Below are 27,972 nucleotides of genomic sequence, written 5' to 3'. Positions count from 1 at the left end.
CAAGTTGAACCAGGTCTCAGTTATAGCAATAATATCTATATTACCTGCATTTGCAAGTAATCTTAGCTCATATATCTTATTAGACTCCTCCTATTTGTATAGTTAACCTTAAGGGAGCTAGTCACTCGTTGCCCTCTACTATCTCTCTTTGTTTGCTAAGCAATTGCTTGGCTTTTACTAGCAACTTTATTTTGAATATTGTCTTACACTTAGGTCACACTACACATACATGTACACATTTATTTATAAACACTCATCTGAGTTTTCTTTGATTTTATCTTAATAGTTCTTGGTCTTATTACTTTTCCTTTTATATCCATGGGGAAGTGGAATAAGAATCTTTCCTCCGTAAATATGCGTGTTGTAAAAGTCAACTAAAATGCCGGGAACAATGGGCTAGTAACCCCTTTTCCTGTAAAGATTACTAAAAATAATAATAAGAAAATTGTCAAAGTGGGAAGTCTGAATGTGTGTGGATGTTGTGCAAATGATAAGAAAGATATGATTGTGGATGTTATGAATGAGAAGAAGCTGGATGTCCTGGCTTTAAGTGAAACAAAGCTGAAGGGGGTGGGAGAGTTTCAATGGAGAGGAATAAATGGGATTAGGTCAGGGGTTTCAAATAGAGTTAGAGCTAAAGGAGGAGTAGCAATAATGTTAAAGGATAAGCTATGGCAGGAAAAGAGGGACTATGAATGTATTAATTCAAGGATTATGTGGAGTAAAATAAAGATTGGATGTGAAAAGTGGGTTATAATAAGCATGTATGCACCTGAAGAAGAGAGAAGTGTAGAGGAGAGAGAGAGATTTTGGGAAATGTTGAGTGAATGCGTGGGGAGTTTTGAATCAAGTGTGAGAGTAATGGTGGTTGGGGATTTCAATGCTAGAGTGGGTAAAAATGTTATGGAGGGAGTAGTAGGTAAATTTGGGGTGCCAGGGGTAAATGTAAATGGGGAGCCTTTAATTGAGTTGTGTAGAAAGAGATTTGGTAATAAGTAATACATATTTAATGAAAAAGAGGATAAATAAATATACAAGGTATGATATAGCACGTAATGAAAGTAGTTTATTAGATTATGTATTGGTGGATAAAAGGTTGATGGGTAGGCTCCAGGATGTACATGTTTATAGAGGGGCAACTGATATATCGGATCATTATTTAGTTGTAGCTACAGTTAGAGTAAGAGGTAGATGGGAAAAGAGGAAGGTGGCAACAACAAGTAAGAGGGAGGTGAAAGTGTATAAACTTAGGGAGGAGGAAGTTCAGGTGAGATATAAGCGACTATTGGCAGAAAGGTGGGCTAGTGCAAAGATGAGTAGTGGGGGGGTTGAAGAGGGTTGGAATAGTTTTAAAAATGCAGTATTAGAATGTGGGGTAGAAGTTTGTGGTTATAGGAGGGTGGGGGCAGGAGGAAAGAGGAGTGATTGGTGGAATGATGAAGTAAAGGGTGTGATAAAAGAGAAAAAGGTAGCTTATGAGAGGTTTTTACAAAGCAGAAGTGTTATAAGAAGAGCAGAGTATATGGAGAGTAAAAGAAAGGTAAAGAGAGTGGTGAGAGAGTGCAAAAGGAGAGCAGATGAAAGAGTGGGAGAGGCACTGTCAAGAAATTTTAATGAAAATAAGAAAAAAATTTGGAGTGAGTTAAACAAGTTAAGAAAGCCTAGGGAAAGTATGGATTTGTCAGTTAAAAACAGAGTAGGGGAGTTAGTAGATGGGGAGATGGAGGTATTAGGTAGATGGCGAGAATATTTTGAGGAACTTTTAAATGTTAAGGAAGAAAGAGAGGCAGTAATTTCATGCACTGGTCAGGGAGGTATACCATCTTATAGGAGTGAAGAAGACCAGAATGTAAGTGTGGGGGAGGTACGTGAGGCATTATGTAGAATGAAAGGGGGTAAAGCAGCTGGAACTGATGGGATCATGACAGAAATGTTAAAAGCAGGGGGGATATAGTGTTGGAAAAGGTTGGTACTTTTGTTTAATAAATGTATGAAAGAGGGGAAGGTACCTAGGGATTGGCGGAGAGCATGTATAACCCCTTTATATAAAGGGAAAGGGGACAAAAGAGACTGTAAAAATTATAGAGGAATAAGTTTACTGAGTATACCAGGAAAAGTGTACGGTAGGGTTATAATTGAAAGAATTAGAGGTAAGACAGAATGTAGGATTGCGGATGAGCAAGGAAGTTTCAGAGTGGGTAGGGGATGTGTAGATCAAGTGTTTGCATTGAAGCATATATGTGAACAGTATTTAGATAAAGGTAGGGAAGTTTTCATTGCATTTATGGATTTAGAAAAGGCATATGATAGAGTGGATAGAGGAGCAATGTGGCAGATGTTGCAAGTATATGGAATAGGTGGTAAGTTATTAAATGCTGTAAAGAGTTTTTATGAGGATAGTGAGGCTCAGGTTAGGGTGTGTAGAAGAGAGGGAGACTACTTCCCGGTAAAAGTAGGTCTTAGACAGGGATGTGTAATGTCACCATGGTTGTTTAATATATTTATAGATGGGGTTGTAAAGGAAGTAAATGCTAGGGTGTTCGGGAGAGGGGTGGGATTAAATTTTGGGGAATCAAATTCAAAATGGGAATTGACAGTTACTTTTTGCTGATGATACTGTGCTTATGGGAGATTCTAAAGAAAAATTGCAAAGGTTAGTGGATGAGTTTGGGAATGTGTGTAAAGGTAGAAAGTTGAAAGTGAACATAGGGTATCAAATGATTTAGATAAAGAAAAATTGGATATTAAATTGGGGAGGAGGAGTATGGAAGAAGTGAATGTTTTCAGATACTTGGGAGTTGACGTGTCGGCGGATGGATTTATGAAGGATGAGGCTAATCATAGAATTGATGAGGGAAAAAAGGTGAGTGGTGCGTTGAGGTATATGTGGAGTCAAAAAACGTTATCTATGGAGGCAAAGAAGGGAATGTATGAAAGTATAGTAGTACCAACACTCTTATATGGGTGTGAAGCTTGGGTGGTAAATGCAGCAGCGAGGAGACGGTTGGAGGCAGTGGAGATGTCCTGTTTAAGGGCAATGTGTGGTGTAAATATTATGCAGAAAATTCGGAGTGTGGAAATTAGGAAAAGGTGTGGAGTTAATAAAAGTATTAGAGGGTAGAAGAGGGGTTGTTGAGGTTGTTTGGTCATTTAGTCATTTAGTGAGAATGGATCAAAGTAGAATGACATGGAAAGCATATAAATCTATAGGGGAAGGAAGGCGGGGTAGGGGTTGTCCTCGAAAGGGTTGGAGAGAGGGGGTAAAGGAGGTTCAGTGGGCGAGGGGCTTGGACTTCCAGCAAGCGTGCGTGAGCGTGTTAGATAGGAGTGAATGGAGACGAATGGTACTTGGGACCTGACGATCTGTTGGAGTGTGAGCAGGGTAATATTTAGTGAAGGGATTCAGGGAAACCGGTTATTTTCATATAGTCGGACTTGAGTCCTGGATATGGGAAGTACAATGCCTGCACTTTAAGGAGGGGTTTGGGATATTGGCCGTTTGGAGGGATATGTTGTGTATCTTTATATGTGTATGCTTCTAAACTGTTGTATTCTGAGCACCTCTGCAAAAACAGTGATAATGTGTGAGTGTGGTGAAAGTGTTGAATGATGATGAAAGTATTTTCTTTTTGGGGATTTTTTCTTTTTTGGGTCACCCTGCCTCGATGGGAGACAGCCGAATTGTTGAAAAAAAAAAAATTGTCTTTTAAACATATCCCTGGGGTATCCTGGTAATATCTGATGTTTTCAACCTAATTCTGCAGCCTGATTGTTTCCCACAAACTCCCATACCTCTATAATCTATCAGTTTAAATTCCTAGACAATTCATCAATGACCCCCTCAATCGAATTTGCTAAAGCAGCCACTCGAACCCCAGAGAGATGAACCCCATCCCTTGCATACATATCATGCTTGCCATAGAATTTGTCCGTTATCAATGAATGGGATTGCAAGTTCCTTGCAGTACCTGTCTAGCCAGCAATTTATTCCATTTGCCCTAGACATCAATTCATTACCTACTCCCATTATAGGCAAAATGCTACATATGATTAGGATCCCTCCCTTAGACCTGACAACTTCTATGGCTGACCTGTACTTATCCAGCAGTTCTTGTCTCCTGCCCTTCCTGATGTCATTTGCACCAGCACTAAGATAATGGGCTTGTTCCCATTACCTGACATAATATTATCCAACCTGCTGACTGTCACCAACACCAGCTCCTGGGAGGCATACCCTGTCTGACCTTCCTATCTCTGTTACAAAAAGCACTGTCCATATATCTTACCTGAGAATCTCCTACAATTAGAACATACCTTGATTAGCAGGGGAATCAGTGGTACCTTTAACCTCACTAACCACAGAAGTACACTCATCTTGGAGAACAGAGAATAGATTTCCCACCTTCACATTTTCTCTTAACCTTCCTTATCTTACTTCTAACTGAACTGTGAACCACTTGGCACTTACAGTGGCTGCAACTCTTTAGCTCACTGCTGGTATCCTTTTACTCACCAGCTCTCACCATATCACACTCGCTCCCAAACCCATCTAGGCAAAGCTTCAGCCTCCTATTTACCTCCTGAAGTAGAACCACCTCCTTCAACACTTTAACCTGAGATTCCAAAACACAACAACAGGCCATGGTGCTCAGTAACACCCCACACTCATTCCCAGACAGCTTAGGACAATGACCACACGTGTCTGACCACAGTGTACATGGTGACATCATTTATCTAGTCTTGAACATCGGCAAAAATTGAACATTTCTGCTACTTTGAGCTCAATTTCTAGGTCCTTTTCATCATAAAAACAATCAAAAACATCTCCTTTTCTGTAATATAACTTCCATTCTGTCAAATGAGAGCAAGGAAACAAGAATACAACTGTAAATACTATGCAAAAATACACCTCAAAGTCGGCGTTTTAAATCGGAGAAACTTTTTTTTTTTTTTATTCAAAGCTTGCTGCAGGATTTTTTTTTTATACTGCGCACACTAACCACACAGACCCATTCTCTCCCATGTAGGTCTACCAGCTTTCTCCTGTTAGATTTAAAGTCGCTAGAATCTTGGCGTATTAATACGGCACCAACACTGGATTATGAGCCATACTAATGCAACACCAACAGTGAAAGGGTTAGATGTTTAGTGGTGTAATTAATGATCTCATTGTACTAGGCAATTCTGCAATATATCATGTATGTTTTGAACATGATGCTGTTCTTTCCCTACCTCCTCCCCAGTTAAGTTATTGATAAACCTGTATACACAAATGAATGTGCACAAAGAGCCCCATACTGTTCATGCTGTTTGTAAACGAGTGATACAGGAGTTCACTCGTATGGCTTTGTGGGCAGACTATGCATAACTAATGAATACAAATGGGAGAGAAAAGAAGATTGCAAGGAAACCTGGATAGGTTAAAGAAACGGTCGAATAGGTGATTACTTGACTCTGTAGTTAAAGTAGTTATGAAGTTGAGAGACATAATGCTACCATCTAGGAAGGTGTTGAAGCTTACAGAAACAGACCTGGGAATGACAATTACCCTAAACCTGTCTCCTGAAGTATCTAAAAACAGAATGGCAGCATAGGCCAAACAAGCTAATTAAGTGAATTTTTTTTTGTCTTGTTACTTGCTTAAAATAGGCTGTGCTTTATACCTCTTAATGCATTTCATTCTGAACAAGCAGTGCCAGTATGCAGACCATGCCTAGTAATACAAGTGAAAATATCAAGTTATGAAGAAAGAATGAAAACTGGGCCTGATCTCACTGGTGCAAAGAAGAGGGAATATAATTACCACAAAAAATACTGACAAGGGTGATCTTCTTATCAGAGATACAGGAAAAGCATGGGGGGGGGGTCTTGGTTGGAAATACTCACAGGGATATTAGAAGTATTTCTTAGTGTAAGAGTGGCATAAAGTAGAATAAATTTAAACAATGACAGTGGAAGAGAACCCCATACAGGGTTTCAGAATCAATATAAGAAGGCTCAGTCATGTTAGTCGATTGAAAGATAAGAGACTGGACCATAAAATCAAGCTTTTCTAACTCAGACAGGTAATATTCATTCATTCATTAAAGATTTGCCGGTACTTCCGGCCCAGGTCTTCTCCAGATAGTGACCCGGCGGTAATAACACTATTCTTGTGCATCTCCCCAGGTGTCACAACTAGTGCTGGTATATTGAATAATTTAACTCCCGTTCTACAACAGTAATGCAAGCTTTATAAAGCTCAACATTGCAGAATTTTTCTTAAATTTGTACTTCTACTTGACAGTATCTTCAACACATTTAGGATAATTCATCATTTTAGATAGCAGCCTAGTAGAAATGAAAATATTTTTGATTGGATCTTCACAAACAAGAAAGAAATGAAAAGTGATAACAGTCTTATATATATATACTGTACAATTACATGGTATACAGGATACTAATCCTGTATCATTTGAAAAGAAATAGAATACATGTCTACACATGGAACACCTAGGCTGGATTCATGAATTTCCTCATTTATAAAGAAGTGCAAGGTACCACTAGCATAAGCACTTGGTATCCTTTTCAGAAAGAGCTTAGTTGAGGTGAAATACCAGAAACCTTAAAAAGAGTGCAGATGTAGTGTGAGGAAGTCTGTAAGATCAGTAAATTAAGATCAGTAAATTAAAATACATAAGAGTCATTAGTGTGGAATGAATCTGGAAAGAGTTAGTGAACAAAAAATTAAGTGCAGAGGAAATATGGTACTCGTCCACCCTGAGGAGGATGAGTTCTAGTTGCTGTTATTGTATTTGTTGTTGTCGTTGTTTTAGTAGTTCATTTCTTTTTCTTTTTCTTTTCTTTTTGTTTTTTTTTTTTACTTGTGGGAAAGTGCTAGTTCCCTGGACGCAGGAGGAGGGTGGCTCTGGCTCGGCTACTAAGGATTGTAGTGCAGTCCTAGAAACTGCACAAATTGAGAACACACCTACCACAAATTCTACCCAACCAAAAGTGAAATGGTGCAAATTCTTAGTTTGGGGCATCTGTAAGCATGGAATATTAGGAAAAACAAATGGGACATGCAATTTTGAGCATCTCAAAAATGTCGCGACCTTGTGTCTAAACGAGTGTGTCGTTCTACCTCCTGCAAATTCTTTCACCTAGAAATATGCCAGTCTTAGCCCTCCAAAAAAAGTGCTACAACACCAGCTGCTCTGCATACCGTCTGAAGAGACCAGGAGGTACAGACCTCATAAGACGAACAATAGTAGTTATGACAACCCCACTCCAAGTGATTTTTTGGCAACAGGAAACGAAGAAAGAAAATGGAAAGAAATAACAAAAATAGTCCACCACATTGCAGTCTTGTTGGACTGAAGGTAAAACCAGTGGCCTCCCATGGCCCTCCAGAACCTTTACATGCCAACAACAAAATCCCCCAAGCAAACGCAGAATACGACCTCGTTTGTATTTGTTAATAGTATACAGGGCCTTAAGCCATCCGCCAACAACAAAATACCTTTCATTAGTGGACTTCTGGAGGAGTCAAATGCAATGTTTGCAGCCTTCACAGAGACCCACACAAAAGTCACTTTGACAGCAAAATGTGGATCAATGGGTACAACCTTTTTAGATGCGACAAAGAACAGCCATCAATGGGGGTTGGCCCGTATGTCAGTCTCTCATCTGTGCAGAGATGCTGAACACCACAAATGATGTAGTTGAAGTTCTAACAATAAAGATTGAGAACCAAAACCCTAGTCATTGTGGTTGTATTTAAACCACCAGATGCAACCTCCCAGCAGTTTTAAGGAACAGTTACTCAAAATTGATTACTGTCTGGAAAGCCTTCCAGCTCCATCCCCAAACATCTCTTATTTCTTGGTGATTTCAACCTGAGGCATGCAGAATGGAAGAATGTAGCAAATAATGTAATAAAAACAATCCCTGGTGGTAGTGCTGATGAAAAGTCACACATGTGCTACTAAATCTCTGCCATAAACACACCCTAAGTCAGCAGATAGTGGAGGCAACTAGACTGGAAAATGCACTTCACCTTATCTTCACAAATAATGAGGATGTGGTAAGAAACATAATAACAAAAACAACTAATTCCGATCACAATCTAATCAAAGTTCAGACTTGCATGCACAAGGGTCCTGATCAGCAAAATGCATGTAGCTGTGAAGGTGTCTTCACCAAATACAATTTCAACAAGAGCATCAACTGGGATCAGGTGAGCCATGTCTTAAATGAAACATGTTGGGAAGATATCTTAAATAACATGGATCCAAACCAGTGCCTTGAAAGGATCAATTTCCTGGCAGCTAAAGTATGTTCAAGGCATATTCCCCTAAGAAAGAAGAAGTAACTGGAAAGAGAAAGAAGCTTCCTCTACAGAAGAAGACAAAGAATCACTGAGCTCAAGAACACTAGATTATCTGATACACGTAAGGAAGTGCTGACCAGGGAAGTGGAAAGTTTCGAACTTAAGTTAAAGGGTTCATACAGGATCCAGGAGAGACAGGAGCTAAAAGTGATCAGTAAAACTGAAAGAAATTTGAAATATTTATTTTCATATGCAAAAAACAAGGCTGTTACATCTGGTATCAGGTTCTTGCTCATACAAGATGGGACTTACACAGATAAAGAAATGAGCGAGATACTGAAATCCCAGTATGACTGTGTTTAGCGAGCCAATGATCAGTCTAAAGATTGACAATCCAAATGCTTTTTTCATGAATGAGCCTCAAAACTCCATGTATGTATGCCAAATTTCTGACATTACCCAAACTCCAGTAGACTTAGAGAAAGTCATTGACAACATACCCATGCACTCAGCCCCAGGCCCAGGCTCGTGCAACTGTGTTCATTAAGAACTGTAAGAAACCTCTTTTGCGTGGTCTAAGTATACTATTGAGAGGGAGCTTAGACATGGGTGAAATTCCAGTCACTAAAATAAACTGATATAACCCCACTCCATAAAGGTGGCAGCAAAGCATTAGCTAAGAACTACAACATAAAAATCTTCAAAAGAGTGCTAAGAAGCATGATTGCAAACTACCTGGATTGGCAAAAACTGCACAATCCAGGGCAACATAGGTTCAAAGCAGGTCGCCGCTGCCTCTCGCAACCGCTGGATCACTATGATATGATCTTGGATGCACTGGAAGAAAAACAGAATACAGACTTTGCAAAAGCCTTTGACAAGTAGAATCATGGTATAATAGTGCACAAAAATGCATGCTAAAGGAATAACTGGTAAAGTGGGAATGTGGATCTTCAGCTGTCTAACCAATTGAACACAAAGAGTAGTGGTAAACAGAGTTAAATCAGAAGTTGCCAGAGTAAAAAGCTCTATTCCAGAATGCACAGTACTTGCCCCCAGCACAGTGTCATCCTTTGTAGACGATACTAAGATTTGAATGAGCCTGTCATCTATTGGGGACACAGTTAACCTCCAAGAAGATATAAACCAAGTTTTCCAGTGGGCAACAGAAAACAATATGATGTTCATTGAAGACAAATTCCAACTACTCCATTATGGGAAACCAGAGAGAGATAATTAGAACTGAGTATACTACAAACTAATCATACAATAGAGCAAAAAAAATAAAAAGTGAGGGACCTGGGAGTGGTAATGTCTGAGGATCTCGCTTTCCAGGATCAGAACGGTGCCATGATCACAACTGTGAAGGAAATGATAGGATGGATAATGAGAACATTTAAAACGAGATGCCAAGCCAGTGATGGTCCTTTTCAAATCACTTTTTCTATCTAGGCTAGAATACTGTTGTACATTAACATCTCTGTTCAAAGCGGGTGAAATTGCAGATCTAGAGAATGTACAGAGAGCCTGTACTGCACATATCAGTTCTATCAAACGCCTTAGCTACTGGGAATGCTCGGAAGCACTTGGCTTGTACTTGCTGGAAGGGATGGTCCTGAATCTGCACAAAGAAATCACTCCCAACGAAAGTAAAAGACTGGGCATGCAATGCAAAATACAGTGGACCCTCGGGTAACAGCATTAATCTGTTCCAGAGAGCTTGCCTTTAACCGATTATGCCGTTAGCTGAATTAATTTTCCCCATAAGAAATAATGGAAATCCAATTAATATGTTTTAGACAGTCAAAAGTATTAACAAAAAATACTTTTTTTAAAGATTAAATATAGATATACATACAGAAAACAATGACAAATAAGTATAAAGCGCTAATAAAATGGATAAATGAACAATTAACATCACACTTACCTTTATTGACTCTTATTGGTGTATGGAAGACAGGTAAGAGGCGAGAGGGAGAAGAGTTTATTATGCTTCAATATGACGCTAATATCATCTTTATGGCTTATCTGTCTCTCACAATTCATCTAATATGATAAACAATACTAATAATAACAGAAACATGATATATACGTACTCTAGAATGAATAAAATGTCATAATGTATGTGAGGAGTAAGTGGTGGAAGGTTGTTGGGTTTATAAGGGCCACATTTCTGGTCTTAGTTATTTCAACAACTCTCTCTGTTCCTTAGACATCAAACTTACTTTTCACCAGACTAACACACTTCGCACCAATGTAGTTCATATCTCTCCTCCCTCTATAGATGCTCCTGGTGTCTACTCTATTTCTTGTTCCTCCTGTCCTCTTCAGTACTTTGGAGAAACTAGCCGATCTCTTTCTGACAGACTTACGGAGCACAAAAATAGTGTTAGGCTTGCCGACACCAATAATGCTCTTTTCTGTCATGCCATAGATCATGGCCATCCTATTGACTGGTCTTCTGCTAAAACTGTCCACCCTACGTCTAACTTTCACAGTTGCCATTTGGTTGAATCCTCCCTTATACACAGCTTTCCTTGTTTGAATCTTAGTCCTAGCTTTTTCTCTGTAGATGCCTTCCTTTCCCATTACATTGTACAATGCTCCAAACTTCAGAACACAAGTGCAACTAATGTGACATTTTATTGTGGCAACGTTTCGCTCTCCAGGAGCTTTATCAAGCCATTACAAACAATACATGGACACAGAGGGTATATAAAGGCTCAGAGTGAGGTGCAATACTAGTGAGGTACCATTTCGATGTTCACTAGTGGTAGTAGTAGTAGTAGTGACAAAAATAATACAATATGGTAGAGCAATTAATTCGTACATGAGTAAAAGGATATAAAAGCTATTACTTGGGTAACATAAAAATAGGTTGGACAAATATAGACTGGAAAGAGGCAGGTTGTTTCAGTGTTCACTCTCTGTAATTTGATTTGTGTAGTATAACAGGAGAGACTATGTGATGGCAGGGTTTACTGTTTTCACGACGATTCTTGCTAAGACTTCGGAGATAGTGAAGCTGCCGTTGTTTTGTTTAATTGTATTCGAAACAGCGATCATTGCTGATTCGAGGCACTTGCGTCTGCGGAAATTAGTTTCTTTGATCACTAATTGGGCGTCTCTGAATTTCATGAGATGATTGGTGGAATTTCGGTGTTGTACACAGGCGTTGTTCAAGTTATCGTTCCTACATGCGTAAATGTGTTCATTGAGGCGGGTGCCGAGGTTTCTTGCTGTTTCACCTACGTAGATCTTGTCACAGCCTCCACAGGGTATAGTGTAAACTCCTGCATTGACTGGTTCGTGGTGCTTGGATTTTGTCCTGGTTAGATCCTTTATTGAAGTGCTAGAAGCGATGGCGACTCTGGTGTTAGCTTGTGAAAGTACTTTTGAGATGTTTAGTGCAACCTGGCTGTTGGGAAGAATTATAACTTTGTTGGGAGCGGTGTTGATGCGTGGAGAATTAATGATCTGAAGAGCTCTTTTCTTGCAGTCTTTGATGAAAAAAGGAGGAAAATGTAATTCAGTGAATGTTTGGTGAATGTATGTACATTCCTCGTCAAGAAACTCAGGACTACAAATTCGGTATGCTCTTAGGAAAAACCCGATGATGATGCCTCTTTTGGTCTTGGTATCTTGACTGGAATAGAAGTGTGTGAGATCATTTTTATTGGTGGGTTTCCGATGAACTTGAAATCTTAGGTTGTTGTCTACTTTGTGAATGAGGACGTCGAGGAAAGGTAGCTTGTCATTGGACTCTTCTTCTAGTGTAAACTGGATCGCCGGTTCAACTGCGTTGAGCCTTGCCTGAAGATTCCGTACATCAAAACGTTTGGGAGTTATTACGAGGACGTTGTCCACGTAACGTAACCAAGTGACGCTTGAAGGGATGATGTTGGCGAAGTGTTTGGACTCTAGGTGTTCCATGTATAAGTTGGCTAGGATGGCACTGATGGGGGACCCCATTCCCATGCCGTAGGTTTGTTTGTAGAGCTTGTTATTGAAAGAAAAACAGTTGAAATTAACACAGAGTTCAATCAAGTCAACAAAATCTCCGGGAGGTAGAGGAAGATTAAGGTCCTGATTGACTTTACGTCGTAGAACCTCGATGGCTTTCTTGGTAGGTACTTTTGTGAAGAGGGAAGTCACATCCAAACTGCTTAGTTTCTTGTTACGGATGGAGAGGTTTCGGATGCGGTTGAGAAGGTCGCATGAGTGTTTAAGATGAGCGGGGCTGATGGTCCCCAGAAGGCAGGAAAGATGTTTGGCAAGAACTCCGGCTAGTTTGTGTGGAGCACTGCCTATTCCTGACGTGATTGGTCTGAGAGGAATATTGTGTTCATGGGTCTTGGGTAAACCATACATGTGTGCTGGTTTAGGGTTGCTTGGTAACAAGTACAGAAGTTTCTTCCCTTCTCTAGTGCGTTTGAGTATTTGTCTGGTTTTGTATAGAAAATCTTTGGTGAGCGTCTCCCACTGTTGAATGCTGATGGGTTCGTATGTAGCTTGATCTTCTTCTAATCTTCCTAGACGATACATCACTGCCCTTAAGAACCTCGCCAACGACCCCAACATTATCGTCACCACCGCCGACAAAGGAGGTGGAGTCGTCATGCTCAACACCAGTGACTACAACACTAAAATGATGGACCTTTTGAATGATCAAGCTACATACGAACCCATCAGCACTCAACAGTGGGAGACGCTCACCAAAGATTTTCTATACAAAACCAGACAAATACTCAAATGCACTAGAGAAGGGAAGAAACTTCTGTACTTGTTACCAAGCAACCCTAAACCAGCACACATGTATGGTTTACCCAAGACCCATGAACACAATATTCCTCTCAGACCAATCGCGTCAGGAATAGGCAGTGCTCCACACAAACTAGCCGGAGTTCTTGCCAAACATCTTTCCTGCCTTCTGGGGACCATCAGCCACGCTCATCTTAAACACTCGGGCGACCTTCTCAACCGCATCCGAAACCTCTCCATCCGTAACAAGAAACTAAGCAGTTTGGATGTGACTTCCCTCTTCACAAAAGTACCTACCAAGAAAGCCATCGAGGTTCTACGACGTAAAGTCAATCAGGACCTTAATCTTCCTCTACCTCCCGGAGATTTTGTTGACTTGATTGAACTCTGTGTTAATTTCAACTGTTTTTCTTTCAATAACAAGCTCTACAAACAAACCTACGGCATGGGAATGGGGTCCCCCATCAGTGCCATCCTAGCCAACTTATACATGGAACACCTAGAGTCCAAACACTTCGCCAACATCATCCCTTCAAGCGTCACTTGGTTACGTTACGTGGACAACGTCCTCGTAATAACTCCCAAACGTTTTGATGTACGGAATCTTCAGGCAAGGCTCAACGCAGTTGAACCGGCGATCCAGTTTACACTAGAAGAAGAGTCCAATGACAAGCTACCTTTCCTCGATGTCCTCATTCACAAAGTAGACAACAACCTAAGATTTCAAGTTTATCGGAAACCCACCAATAAAAATGATCTCTCACACTTCTATTCCAGTCAAGATACCAAGACCAAAAGAGGCATCATCATCGGGTTTTTCCTAAGAGCATACCGAATTTGTAGTCCTGAGTTTCTTGACGAGGAATGTACATACATTCACCAAACATTCACTGAGTTACATTTTCCTCCTTTTTTCATCAAAGACTGCAAGAAAAGAGCTCTTCAGATCATTAATTCTCCACACATCAACACCGCTCCCAACAAAGTTATAATTCTTCCCAACAGCCAGGTTGCACTAAACATCTCAAAAGTACTTTCACAAGCTAACACCAGAGTCGCCATCGCTTCTAGCACTTCAATAAAGGATCTAACCAGGACAAAATCCAAGCACCACGAACCAGTCAATGCAGGAGTTTACGCTATACCCTGTGGAGGCTGTGACAAGATCTACGTAGGTGAAACAGCAAGAAACCTCGACACCTGCCTCAATGAACACATTTACGCATGTAGGAACGATAACTTGAACAACGCCTGTGTACAACACCGAAATTCCACCAATCATCTCATGAAATTCAGAGACGCCCAATTAGTGATCAAAGAAACTAATTTCTGCAGACGCAAGTGCCTCGAATCAGCAATGATCGCTGTTTCGAATACAATTAAACAAAACAACGGCAGCTTCACCATCTCCGAAGTCTTAGCAAGAATCGTCATGAAAACAGTAAACCCTGCCATCACATAGTCTCTCCTGTTATACTACACAAATCAAATTACAGAGAGTGAACACTGAAACAACCTGCCTCTTTCCAGTCTATATTTGTCCAACCTATTTTTATGTTACCCAAGTAATAGCTTTTATATCCTTTTACTCATGTACGAATTAATTGCTCTACCATATTGTATTATTTTTGTCACTACAGTGGTCCCTCAATAATCGTCCGGCCTGAAAGTCGTCCATTTCGGAAATAGTCCTGTTTTTTTCGTCAAAATATTGACTCGGAAATGGTCCGGTAACTCGCTAATAGTCCTTTGTTCCGGAGGCGTACTCACGGTCTGAGCCACCTCCAGCCGCCTTGGCCTTTCCTTCCCAGCCAGTGTGCCATTGTTTACCAGTGAGCGACGGTCCCCTCACGTGCTCCAGCGAAATATTTCATATTTCATTTATTTTAGTGCTTGTTATTTGAGTGCTAAATAAGCTACCATGGCTCCAAAGAAAGCTCCTAGTGCCAAGCCTTTGGTAAAGAAGATGAGAAATACGATTGAATTTAAGAAAAACATAATTGAACAATATGATAGTGGTGTACATGTGGGCGAACTGGCCAGGATGTATAACAAATCCCATACATAATAGCCAAGAAAAAGGAAATCATGGATGCTGTTGTTGCAAAGGGGGTATATATGCTGACAAAAATGAGATCACCAGTACTCGAAGATGTTGAGAAGTTATTGGTGTGGATAAATGAGAAACAATTAGCAGGAGATAGTCTTATGACGTCGCTTATTTGTGAAAAGGCTAGGCAGTTGCATGACGATTTGGTAAAGAAATTGCCTGCAACTAGTGATGATGTGAGTGAATTTAAGGCCACAAAGGCTGGTTTGAGAGATTTAAGAAACGTACTGGCATACACAGTGTGGTATGGCATGGTGAGGCTGCCAGTTCGGACCACAAGGCGGCTGAAAAATATGTGCATGAATTCCAGGAGTACACAGAGGCTGAAGGACTGAAACCTGAACAAGTGTTCAATTGTGATGAAACAGGCCTCTTTTGGAAGAAAATGCCAAAGAGGACCTACATTACTCAGGAAGAAAAGGCGCTGCCAGGACACAGGCCTATGAAAGACAGGCTGACGCTCATGTTCTGTGCTAATGCTAGTGGGGATTTCAAAGTGAAGCCATTACTAGTGTACCATTCTGAAAATCCCAGAGTGTTCAGGAAAAACAATGTTATGAAGAGTAAATTGTGTGTGTTTTGGAAATCTAATAGTAAGGCATGGGTCACGAGGGAAATTTTCGTTGAGTGGTTCAATGAAGTGTTTGGCCCTAGTGTGAAGAATTACCTCCTGGAAAAGAAATTGGATCTCAAGTGCCTCCTAGTAATGAACAGTGCACCTGCTCATCCTCCAAACTTGGATGACCTAATTCTGAAGGAGTTTGGGTTCATCACAGTAAAGTTCTTGCCCTCGAATACCACTCCTCTCCTCCAGCCCATGGACCAGCAGGTCATTGCAAGCTTTAAAAAACTCTACACCAAAGCATTGTTTGAAAAGTGCTTGAATGTGACCTCAGACACTCACTTGACCCTACGAGATTTTTGGAAAGAACATTTCAGTATTCTCCATTGCATAAACCTTATAGGTAAGGCTTGGGAGGGAGTGACTACCAGGACTTTGAACAATGCTTGGAGAAAATTGTGGCCAGATTGTGTCGACAAGAGGGATTTTGAAGGGTTTGGGGCTGACCCTGATGAGCCTATGTCAGTTGTTAAATCCACTGTGGCACTGGGGACTTCCATGGGGTTGGATGTGAGTTTGGAGGATGAGGAAGAGTTGGTGGAGGACCACAACGAAGAGCTAACCACTGAGGAGCTGCAAGAGCTTCAGCAGGAACAGCAACAGATCGCAGCTCAGAATCTTGCTGCAGAGGAGGAGGAAGAGAGATGGAGGAAGGTGCCTTCTTCAGAATTTAAGGAGATTTTTGAAATGTGGGGTAGGATGGAAAGATTTATGGAGAAACATCACCCAGAGAAGGATGTTGCAAGCCATATCGGCAACTTGTACAGTGACAGAGTCTTGGCCCATTTTAGGGAAGTTTTAAAGAGACGCCAGAAACAGAGCTCTCTGGACAGTTTTTTTGCGAGACAGGACTCCAGTGACTCTCAAGGTGGTCCTAGTGGCATTAAGAAACAGAGAAGAGAAGTAACCCCAGAAAAGCAATTGGTACCCGAGGTGTTGATGGAAGGGGATTCCCCTTCCAAACAGTAATTCATCCAATCAGTCTCCTTCTCCAGTCTTCCATACACAAAGAAGAATCGCCAATAAAGGTAAGTGTTATTCTGTTAATGTTCAATTCATCATGTGCCACTGTATTGTTTATGTATTATATCTATATTTCATGTAAAAAAATTTTTTTGTTTTAATACTTCTGGGTGTCAGGAACAGATTAATGGAATTTACATTATTTCTTATGGGGAAAACTGATTCGTAAATCGTCCATTTCGATAATAGTCCCACTTCCAGGAACGGATTATGGACGATTATTGAGGGACCTACTACTACTGCTGCTGCTGCTGCTGCTGCTGCTGCTGCTGCTGCTGCTGCTGCTGCTGCTGCTGCTGCTGCTGCTGCTGCTGCTGCTGCTGCTGCTGCTGCTGCTGCTGCTGCTGCTGCTGCTGCTGCTGCTGCTGCTGCTGCTGCTGCTGCTGCTGCTGCTGCTGCTGCTGCTGCTGCTGCTGCTGCTGCTGCTGCTGCTGCTGCTGCTGCTGCTGCTGCTGCTGCTGCTGCTGCTGCTGCTGCTGCTGCTGCTGCTGCTGCTGCTGCTGCTGCTGCTGCTGCTGCTGCTGCTGCTGCTGCTGCTGCTGCTGCTGCTGCTGCTGCTGCTGCTGCTGCTGCTGCTGCTGCTGCTGCTGCTGCTGCTGCTGCTGCTGCTGCTGCTGCTGCTGCTGCTGCTGCTGCTGCTGCTGCTGCTGCTGCTGCTGCTGCTGCTGCTGCTGCTGCTGCTGCTGCTGCTGCTGCTGCTGCTGCTGCTGCTGCTGCTGCTGCTGCTGCTGCTGCTGCTGCTGCTGCTGCTGCTGCTGCTGCTGCTGCTGCTGCTGCTGCTGCTGCTGCTGCTGCTGCTGCTGCTGCTGCTGCTGCTGCTGCTGCTGCTGCTGCTGCTGCTGCTGCTGCTGCTGCTGCTGCTGCTGCTGCTGCTGCTGCTGCTGCTGCTGCTGCTGCTGCTGCTGCTGCTGCTGCTGCTGCTGCTGCTGCTGCTGCTGCTGCTGCTGCTGCTGCTGCTGCTGCTGCTGCTGCTGCTGCTGCTGCTGCTGCTGCTGCTGCTGCTGCTGCTGCTGCTGCTGCTGCTGCTGCTGAACATCGAAATGGTACCTCACTAGTATTGCACCTCTGAGCCTTTATATACCCTCTGTGTCCATGTATTGTTTGTAATGGCTTGATAAAGATCTTGGAGAGCGAAACGTTTCCACAATAAAATGTCACATTAGTTGCACTTGTGTCCTTTTACTTTACATATTGTCGGTAATTCTACCAACTTTATTACAAACTTCAGAACACCTGTGACTTAACCTGATTATTTTTTTTCCTTTCTCCCTCTCTCTTTCGCCTTTACTTTTTTCTTTGGGTTTTCTTTCTTTTGCCATAGGTATTTGTTCTTTCATTATTTCCCCCACCCCTCTGTGTTCTTGCAACTACCCACTGTGGGCCCCTAGCTCTCTTGCAGTGCTCCTTTTTCTTAGTATTTGACTGACTACTACTGCTGCCTCCCTCCTCCTCCTCCTCCTCCTGCTTCTCCCTCCCCCCTCCTCCCTGCTTCTCCCTCCACCCCTCCCTCCTCCCCCTCCCCCCCCTCCCTCCTCCCCCTCCCTCCTCCCCCTCCCTCCTCCTTCCTCCCCCTCCCTCCTCCCCCTCCCTCCTCCCCCTCCCTCCTCCCCCTCCCTCCTCCCCCTCCCTCCTCCCCCTCCCTCCTCCCCCTCCCTCCTCCCGCTCCCTCCCCCCTCCTCCCCCCTCCCCCTCCCTCCTCCCCCTCCCTCCTCCCTCTCCCTCCTCCCCCTCCCTCCTCCCCCTCCCTCCTCCCCCTCCCTCCTCCTCCTCTTCCCTTCTCCTCCTCTTCCCTTCTCCTCCTCTTCCCATCTCATCCTCTTCCCTTCTCCTCCTCTTCCCTTCTCCTCCTCTTCCCTCCTCTTCCCTCCTCTTCCCTCCTCTTCCCTCCTCTCCTCCTCTCTCCTCCTCTCTCCTCCTCCCTTTTGTTAGTGTGACTTTGTAAATGGTCTAAGTTGGACCAAAACGTCATCGTAAGCTCCTCTCTTCTATGTGCTGGTAATTTGTGTATTGTTCCAGTATGGTATTGTGGCCTTTTTGTTATTTAAACCTTGAATAAGACTGAGAAAACCTTGAACAACAAAGAAAACTAAAATTGCACGAGTCCATTCTAGACCCCTGTGAGCCGTTTGCTGTAAACAGGTTTTTTTTCTCGAAGCACAGAAAAAATAACCAAAGTTTGAAAAATCCTTAATTATACAAAATAATACATAGTTTAATAGAGAAAAACCTTAAATAACAGAAAAAAAACATACCGTAATCAAGAAAGCAAAATGAATTAAAAAAACACACGAAATGCAACACAAGGAGTTCACAGTGAATGAACTCACGTCTGGCCGAGACTGACTGCAAAGTGAGGGTCTTTGTTAGGGGTACACAACAGGAAGTGAGGAAAACTGGTGTGTGAAAAAAATGGTGCGGAATGTGAAAATTGGCATGCTGGGCGAACTTTTTGGTCGTGAACTGATTTGTTTGCGTTCGGAAGTGTTCGTGACTAGAGGTTCCACTGTACACGCAGATATAAAATATGAAGTGATAGGTATAGAAGGAAGTATAAAATAAATCTAGTGAAAATACGGGTAGCACGGGTATGATGAGAGAACACTCAGCATCTTCATATGAGCCCATACTGTTCAACATTCTACGAGAAAATATTGATAATACTGCTGGAACAAGTGTAGCCTGATACAAGAAGCTTAGTTCTGCCAAGTGCCAGATCAACCAGGCTGTGATAGATATGTGGGTTGGTGGACTGCCAGCAGCAACAACCTAGTTGACCAGGCAAGTACCAGATAAGCCTAGCTGGGGCCAGGCTATAGGAGTAGGGAAATTCTTAAAACTAGTTGGAGCTACCTTTTGGTGTTGTGCACTAGGTAGGGCAAGAGGTGTTTCCAGGGAACAGCAGTACCACCTGCAGTTGGTGACTATGGTTCATGGTGGGTACATAATATCTTTCTGTTCATTCTTGGAACTGACCACTTTGTTTGCTTGGACAAAAGTGACACAGCCTAATTCTTCTGGATCCTTGGTGACAGTGATAGCCTTGACTGAGTCCTGCATGGCCATAAACTTATCAGAACCTAATATTGCTTTCTGGTAATCTGCAATACTGGCATCCTGCCTATTCCTTGGGGTACCTCTGAACAGTCCTACTGACCATGGAACCTGCCTTCACTGTAGCAGTGATTCATGGATCATTCATGTGTCGCTGGGCAAAGGGGCTTGAAGCTGTCAGCCAAGAGATAACAATGATACTGGCATAGCACATACCATAACCACACCACTTGGGAAGCACTCTTGACTGATACAAATCTTTTGAGCAAGACATTGAACAAGATATTTTTAACTGCAGTAAAGAAACCCAATTCATATTCGATTGACTATATATGAGAACTCCTGACATAAATTAGCCAAGATGTTTACTGCAATGTAAAAAGTGGGATGTCCATTATTAGAGTTGATGCTAACCAGGCCAGTAAACTTAACTCAGCAGCTCCACACCATTGGCAGGATCACAGTGACTATATCACTCCTCCTGCAACTCATGCTGTGGAATGGTTTCTATATCTCACCTGGTTATGCACCTAGACTACAGACTGCTTTAGACAAAATAACAATCTTAACCTGTTAAATGTGTTCAATGGAATCATATGCAAGCGAAGTCAATGTATCAGATTTAGTAGTGCGCACAATTTTTGTAGACATCAGATTTACCGTGCACTGTCAGAATTGCTGTGTAGATCTAACAGTTTCCCATATATTAATATACTGCCTATGTCAAAGCATATAGGATTCACTTTTGTCATCTTTAATGCTCTGATTCAATAATTCTTGCCCTCGTTGCCAAAGTCCCTCTTGATTTTCCTTATGATTCTTGTACACAAACTAACATATTGCACCAACTGTAACTTACCTTTACACAGTCAATAACCCTCAGCTCCACTCTTCACTATCCTTACAACTGTATCCACTATTGTGTGCTATTACCAGTACAGGGTTAACCCTTGTTTTTAGATATAACAATAATGAATTGACTTTTGTGTGTGTATATATATATACGTATATTGTTTTTTCTTTGTAGGAACTTTGACATGGATGATTTCAAGAGGTTTTACTCAAATAATGATGAAGAAAAATCTGTGCCTTACTTCTGGGAGAAGTTTGATCCAGAACACTACTCTATCTGGTATTGTGAATATAAGTAAGTAGGCATGTTATAATGTCTTTATAAATTCTTTTTTACTATCATGTTATAGTTTAATTAAAAATGGTAAACAATGCTGCTTATGGTGAATGATTTCCATTACATAATGACTTATTAAACCTTTCACTATCCAGACCTTTGAAATTAATATGGCTGTCCTGTCACAATTTAAAACAAAATCTGAAGTGGTAGAGAATCTTTTTCTGAAGGTAGTAACACTAAAAGTATAAAATATGATAAAGAACTTATGGAATTGCACAGGCACAAGATCAGTGATCTGGTAACTATTTACCCACTTTGAGTCTTTTGTTTAGCCAATTCTGTTGCTTCATTTGACCAAATTCTTAGCTATTTTACTAGCATGCTTTCAAATCTATCAACTGAGTAAAAGGAACCACTGACTCGACTATCAGAGCCACTTCATAAAGTGCACATTATTTGGTATTAGCCATTAACACAAAATAAGAAAATCAAATTTAAGTCCAAAATGTAGACTTTTCAGGCACTAAAGCATTTCCTCAGGAATATTGGTCATGGGTTATGGTGTCCCAATAATTGAATCAGACCTATTAAAAACCAACGAAGCATACCAAGAAATGTAGGGGGCCATACCCATCCTCAGGAAAATCAGCAAAAATAAAATATTTCCTCTATTTTGAGTCCAGTTTCAAGCTGCTAATGGTCCTGAAACCAACCAAGATCATCATCTCCTCAGTAGGTCATGTATTCTATCATTTGATACCAATAAAATGCCAATAAACTCAAAAAACATCCTAGAAAGCCTCACCAGCTGTTTTAAACCAAACAAGTTCAGTTTTGTTTTTCCTATCATGCACCACATGGGGCAGGATATTTTTTATACTGTGCTCTCGGTGCGCAGACTCATTCTCTCGTATCTAGACCATAATTTACCGCTTGCAGCTTATCTGAGGGAGTTGTGCTCAAAACATTGATGTATGCCAGGAACCCTGGCATCAAAAACGTAGATCTACGTGATGGCCACTGAAATGGTTTAGTTGCAGGGTGTATGAAGAATGAAGTCAAAGAGTATTCTATAATGTCAAAGCTTTGGATGATAATAGTTCTTAATGCAGCCCAAAATGTTGTAGTAATTTTAATGAATTTGTTCTAACCCTCAAATCGGTTTCCTGTCTATAGTATTATGTGGGACAGGAGTCAAAGGGAAGAGCACTGTGATTTGTTCTCCCTTTTAAGTTGGCTAATGAGTAACTAAAGGAAGTGACAGATTATTGCAATTTTCATAATTTTAGAGGAAACTTCTGTTTGATAAGTTTTTTTTTTTTTTTTTTTAACCAACTGGCTATCTATCACCGAGGCAGGGTAACCCCAAAATGAAACACTTCACCACCATTCATATCATCACTGTCTTGCCAGAGGCCGATACCAATACTTCGATAGATGATAGATTTGAAAGGAGGAAAGAGGAGTGATTGGTGGAATGATGAAGTAAAGGGTGTGATAAAAGAGAAAAAGGTAGCTTACGAGAGGTTTTTACAAAGCAGAAGTGTTATAAGAAGAGCAGAGTATATGGAGAGTAAAAGAAAGGTGAAGAGAGTGGTGAGAGAGTGCAAAAGGAGAGCAGATGAAAGAGTGGGAGAGGCACTGTCAAGAAATTTTAATGAAAATAAGAAAAAATTTTGGAGTGAGTTAAACAAGTTAAGAAAGCCTAGGGAAAGTATGGATTTGTCAGTTAAAAACAGAGTAGGGGAGTTAGTAGATGGGGAGAGGGAGGTATTAGGTAGATGGCGAGAATATTTTGAGGAACTTTTAAATGTTAAGGAAGAAAGGGAGGCGGTAATTTCATGCACTGGCCAGGGAGGTATACCATCTTTTAGGAGTGAAGAAGAGCAGACTGTAAGTGTGGTGGAGGTACGTGAGGCATTACGTAGAATGAAAGGGGGTAAAGCAGCTGGAACTGATGGGATCATGACAGAAATGTTAAAAGCAGGGGGGGATATAGTGTTGGAGTGGTTGGTACTTTTGTTTAACAAATGTATGAAAGAGGGGAAGGTACCTAGGGATTGGCGGAGAGCATGTATAGTCCCTTTATATAAAGGGAAAGGGGACAAAAGAGATTGTAAAAATTATAGAGGAATAAGTTTACTGAGTATACCAGGAAAAGTATACGGTAGGGTTATAATTGAAAGAATTAGAGGTAAGACAGAATGTAGAATTGCGGACGAACAAGGAGGTTTCAGAGTGGGTAGGGGATGTGTAGATCAAGTGTTTACATTGAAGCATATATGTGAACAGTATTTAGATAAAGGTAGGGAAGTTTTTATTGCATTTATGGATTTAGAAAAGGCATATGATAGAGTGGATAGAGGAGCAATGTGGCAGATGTTGCAAGTTTATGGAATAGGTGGTAAGTTACTAAATGCTGTAAAGAGCTTTTATGAGGATAGTGAGGCCCAGGTTAGGGTGTGTAGAAGAGAGGGAGAATACTTCCCGGTAAAAGTAGGTCTTAGACAGGGATGTGTAATGTCACCATGGTTGTTTAATATATTTATAGATGGGGTTGTAAAAGAAGTAAATGCTAGGGTGTTCGGGAGAGGGGTGGGATTAAATTATGGGGAATCAAATTCAAAATGGGAATTGACACAGTTACTTTTTGCTGATGATACTGTGCTTATGGGAGATTCTAAAGAAAAATTGCAAAGGTTAGTGGATGAGTTTGAGAATGTGTGTAAAGGTAGAAAGTTGAAAGTGAACATAGAAAAGAGTAAGGTGATGAGGGTATCAAATGATTTAGATAAAGAAAAATTGGATATCAAATTGGGGAGGAGGAGTATGGAAGAAGTGAATGTTTTCAGATACTTGGGAGTTGACGTGTCAGCGGATGGATTTATGAAGGATGAGGTGAATCATAGAATTGATGAGGGAAAAAAGGTGAGTGGTGCGTTGAGGTATATGTGGAGTCAAAAAACGTTATCTATGGAGGCAAAGAAGGGAATGTATGAAAGTATAGTAGTACCAACACTCTTATATGGATGTGAAGCTTGGGTGGTAAATGCAGCAGCGAGGAGACGGTTGGAGGCAGTGGAGATGTCCTGTCTAAGGGCAATGTGCGGTGTAAATATTATGCAGAAAATTCGGAGTGTGGAAATTAGGAGAAGGTGTGGAGTTAATAAAAGCATTAGTCAGAGGGCAGAAGAGGGGTTGTTGAGGTGGTTTGGTCATTTAGAGAGAATGAATCAAAGTAGAATGACATGGAAAGCATATAAATCTATAGGGGAAGGAAAGAGGGGTAGGGGTCGTCCTCGAAAGGGTTGGAAAGAGGGGGTAAAGGAGGTTTTGTGGGTGAGGGGCTTGGACTTCCAGCAAGCGTGCATGAGCGTGTTAGATAGGAGTGAATGGAGACGAATGATACTTGGGACCTGACGATCTGTTGGAGTGTGAGCAGGGTAATATTTAGTGAAGGGATTCAGGGAAACCGGTTATTTTCATATAGTCGGACTTGAGTCCTGGAAATGGGAAGTACAATGCCTGCACTTTAAAGGAGGGGTTTGGGATATTGGCAGTTTGGAGGGATATGTTGTGTATCTCTATACGTATATACTTCTAAACTGTTATATTCTGAGCACCTCTGCAAAAGCAGTGATAATGTGTGAGTGTGGTGAAAGTGTTGAATGATGATGAAAGTATTTTCTTTTTGGGGATTTTCTTTCTTTTTTGTGGGTCACCCTGCCTCGGTGGGAGACGACCGACTTGTTGAAAAAAAAAAAAAAAAAAAAAAAAATATATATATATATATATATATATATATATATTATATTTTTTAAATTTGATTGAAGTTTGAGGTAGTGTATGACCTATTATGGCCTCTCTTACTGACATACTCGTTTACCAACAACATGGCTGGAACATGTGTAGGAGCCTTCAAGAGGAAACTGGACAATTATCTTCAGCGGGTACCAGATCAACCAGGCGGTGATGGATATGTGGGGAAAATTTGGAGCATCGCCCGCAGGATACTTGTTATAATGAAGGAAGGAAGGCCTATAAAAGACTATGTTTAGCACAGCCTGGTTTCACAACTTTAAGTTGCATAATAAGTTACATAATATTAAGCTTTCTGGTGAAAGTGCTTCAGCTGATCATACAGCAGCAAGTAATTTCCCTGCTGAATTGCAGGAAATTATTTCTGAGGGTGGTCATGAGCCACATCAAGTGTTTAATGCCTACGAGCCAAGTGTTTTTGGAAGAAAATGCCAACAAGAACTTATGTCAGTCAGCAAGAGAAAAGTGCACCGGGCTTCAAGGAAGCAAAGGATCGCTTCATCTTGCTCCTTTGTGGTAATGCATCAGGTGATTTCATGTGTAAGCCCTTGGTTATTTACCACTCTAAGAATCCTCATGCTTTGAATGGTGTAGATTAAAATACCTTACCAGTAATTTGCTGGTCAAACCAATCAGCATGGATGACAGAGGAAATATTTATTGACTGGTTTAAGCATCCCTTATTTCTGAAGTCAAGTTTTACCTGCACGGCAAGAACCTTGCATTCAAGGCTCTCTTCATTCTTGATACAGTAGACCGTTGTTTAACACGGTAGTTACATTTCTGAAAACGCCGTGTTAGACAAAACGGTGTAAAACAAACTGAAGAACTTTTGGGAGAAATAAGGTTACGTTCCTGGGAGCCCCCCAAAAAGCCAAACAACTTTTCTTTAGACCTCCAGATCTTACAAAAATAAAAGGAATATGTAATTGTAGTTCATTGTCATGATGTATTATGTTGCTTTTACTGCTTAACCCTTAAACGGTCCAAACGTATGTATACGTTCACGTGCGTAGCGCCCCAAACGTGTATATATACGATAAGCCTGAGTCACCTAGACATGAGAGAATGGGTGTACGCACTCACTGTGTGCCATATTAAAAATAATTGGGGATGCCTGGGTACCATATGCTCTTTTTTCCTTTTAAAAAAAATTATTTTTTTTTTCTCAAAAAATTTGGGGCACTACGCGAGTGAACGTATATATACATTTGGACCGTTTAAGGGTTAAGACTATAAATGCAACAGAAATAATATTACTTAGTTTAAATTGTGAATGCTGGAGTTTGTCTATGATTGTGGAGAGTTATGCTGTGGCCCTACTTGGCTGAGGTGGATGGTAGAGGTTCTGGTACTGAAGTCGATGGTTGTACTGGAGTGTGCATGAATCAGTCAGTCAGTCAGTCAAGTCTGTAAGTTAAGTCAGTAGGGGTGGGGGTGGCTGATGCTGGCAGGGGATGGCTGTAACCCATCCCACCCAGCGGGCGACCGCACATTGGCTGGCTGGCTGGCTGCATGGCAGCCAGCTGTGGGGCTGGCCGGCTGCTGGCGGCCTGGCTCTATCTCCAGTTGTCTGTCTGTCTCTATCTCTGTCCATCTTTGTCTCTGTCTGTCTCACAGGCACACATAAATACAAGTATACATAGTGTAAATTACCTAGGATAACCCAAAAAATCCAGACAAAGTGCTATACTCTGCTTGAAGATGTGAGTAAACGTGATGACGCAGTCTTGTGGCTCTCTGGGACAGAGCTAGACGGATAGACAGATAATCGGGGAGCTTGACAGACAGACAAATACACATGTTTGTGTACCAGCGAAAACAAAGGCCCTAATTTTTTCTTATCAAGTCTTATCACTGCACCTTTGCGAATGCTTATCAAATGTTATTTCATCTTAACACGTCACTGTCAGGGGTGGACTTTGTTTTTCATGTTTCAAGGGAACGTATTATTTTATTATTATTAAGTATCCTCCTCCTCCTGCTCCTCATTATCATTATATATTTCCACATATCCAAAACATTGCTGGGACCTATAAATACTTTGTATATATTCCAAGACAATAGTAGTAAATGGCCAAGGCAGTTGTAAATATCCACCTGTCAATATGTTTGTGCAATGTGAGTACAATTTCAGTACCTAATACTAGTGTCAGAACAAAGATTAGTTATGAAATGACAAGAACTACTATAAATTGTAATTATCAGAACATAAAAATTCTTTCTTTCAACACACCGGCTGTATCCCACCGAGGCGGGGTGGCCCAAAAGGAAAAACGAAAGTTTCTCCTTTTACATTTAGCAATATATATACAGGAGAAGGGGATACTAGCCCCTTGCTCCCGGCATTTTAGTCGCCTCTTACAACACGCATGGCTTATGGAGGAAGAATTCTGTTCCACTTCCCCATGGAGGTAAGAGGAAATAAACAAGAACAAGAACTAGAAAGAAAATAGAAGAAAACCCAAAGGGGTGTGTATATATATATGCTTGTACATGTATGTGTAGTGTGACCTAAGTGTAAGTAGAAGTAGCAAGACGTACCTGAAATCTTGCATGTGTATGAGACAGAAAAAAAAAAACACTAGCAATCCTACCATCGTGTAAAACAATTACAGGCTTCAGTTTTACACTCACTTGGCAGAACGGTAGTACCTCCCTGGGCGGTTGCTGTCTACCAACCTACTACCTAGGAACATTAAAATTATATAAAATATGAAAAATGGAAAAAAAAAGATATATCGGCAACACTTCTGCAAGTGGCAGCGCCCCATGTTGCCGCCTGGTGATCTCCAAGTGCTAACTTTGCAGCCTCATATCTCGGTAAATACTGACCCTAAATTTTTTTATCCTATAACTCTTGAAAAATGTGTGTTTTTTTTTTTTTTTTTTTTTTTTTTTCAAAATATTCTGGGCACTAAGGTAGTGAACCTATATACACGTTTGGACTGTTTACAAGTTAAACAACGGTCTACTGTAATTCCTGTACTCATCCACAAGCTTTGTTGGATGTGAGCCCACATGTAATAAATAGTTATATTTTTGCCTCCAAATACAACATCAAGTGTAACTACACAAAGAAAGTTATGAAAAACTAGTTGCATCATTGGACTTGACTCCAACCTGGTAGTACCAAATTTCTG

General features: G+C 41.2%; 1 protein-coding gene across 1 annotated transcript in view; it reads left to right on the top strand.

Annotated features, from left to right (window-relative positions):
- The window catches only part of eEF1gamma (elongation factor 1-gamma), a 163,702-nt gene that overhangs the window by 114,478 nt on the left and 21,252 nt on the right, over positions 1–27,972 (top strand). Inside the window, exon 7 of the mRNA XM_070088131.1 lies at positions 20,906–21,025. Coding sequence (XP_069944232.1) covers positions 20,906–21,025 — 120 coding nt within the window. The remainder of the gene's footprint in view (positions 1–20,905; positions 21,026–27,972) is intronic.

The sequence above is a fragment of the Cherax quadricarinatus genome, chromosome 2, assembly GCF_038502225.1.
Source record: "Cherax quadricarinatus isolate ZL_2023a chromosome 2, ASM3850222v1, whole genome shotgun sequence".
Classification (NCBI taxonomy): domain Eukaryota; kingdom Metazoa; phylum Arthropoda; class Malacostraca; order Decapoda; family Parastacidae; genus Cherax; species Cherax quadricarinatus.
This window is presented reverse-complemented; position numbering and strand designations above follow the sequence as displayed.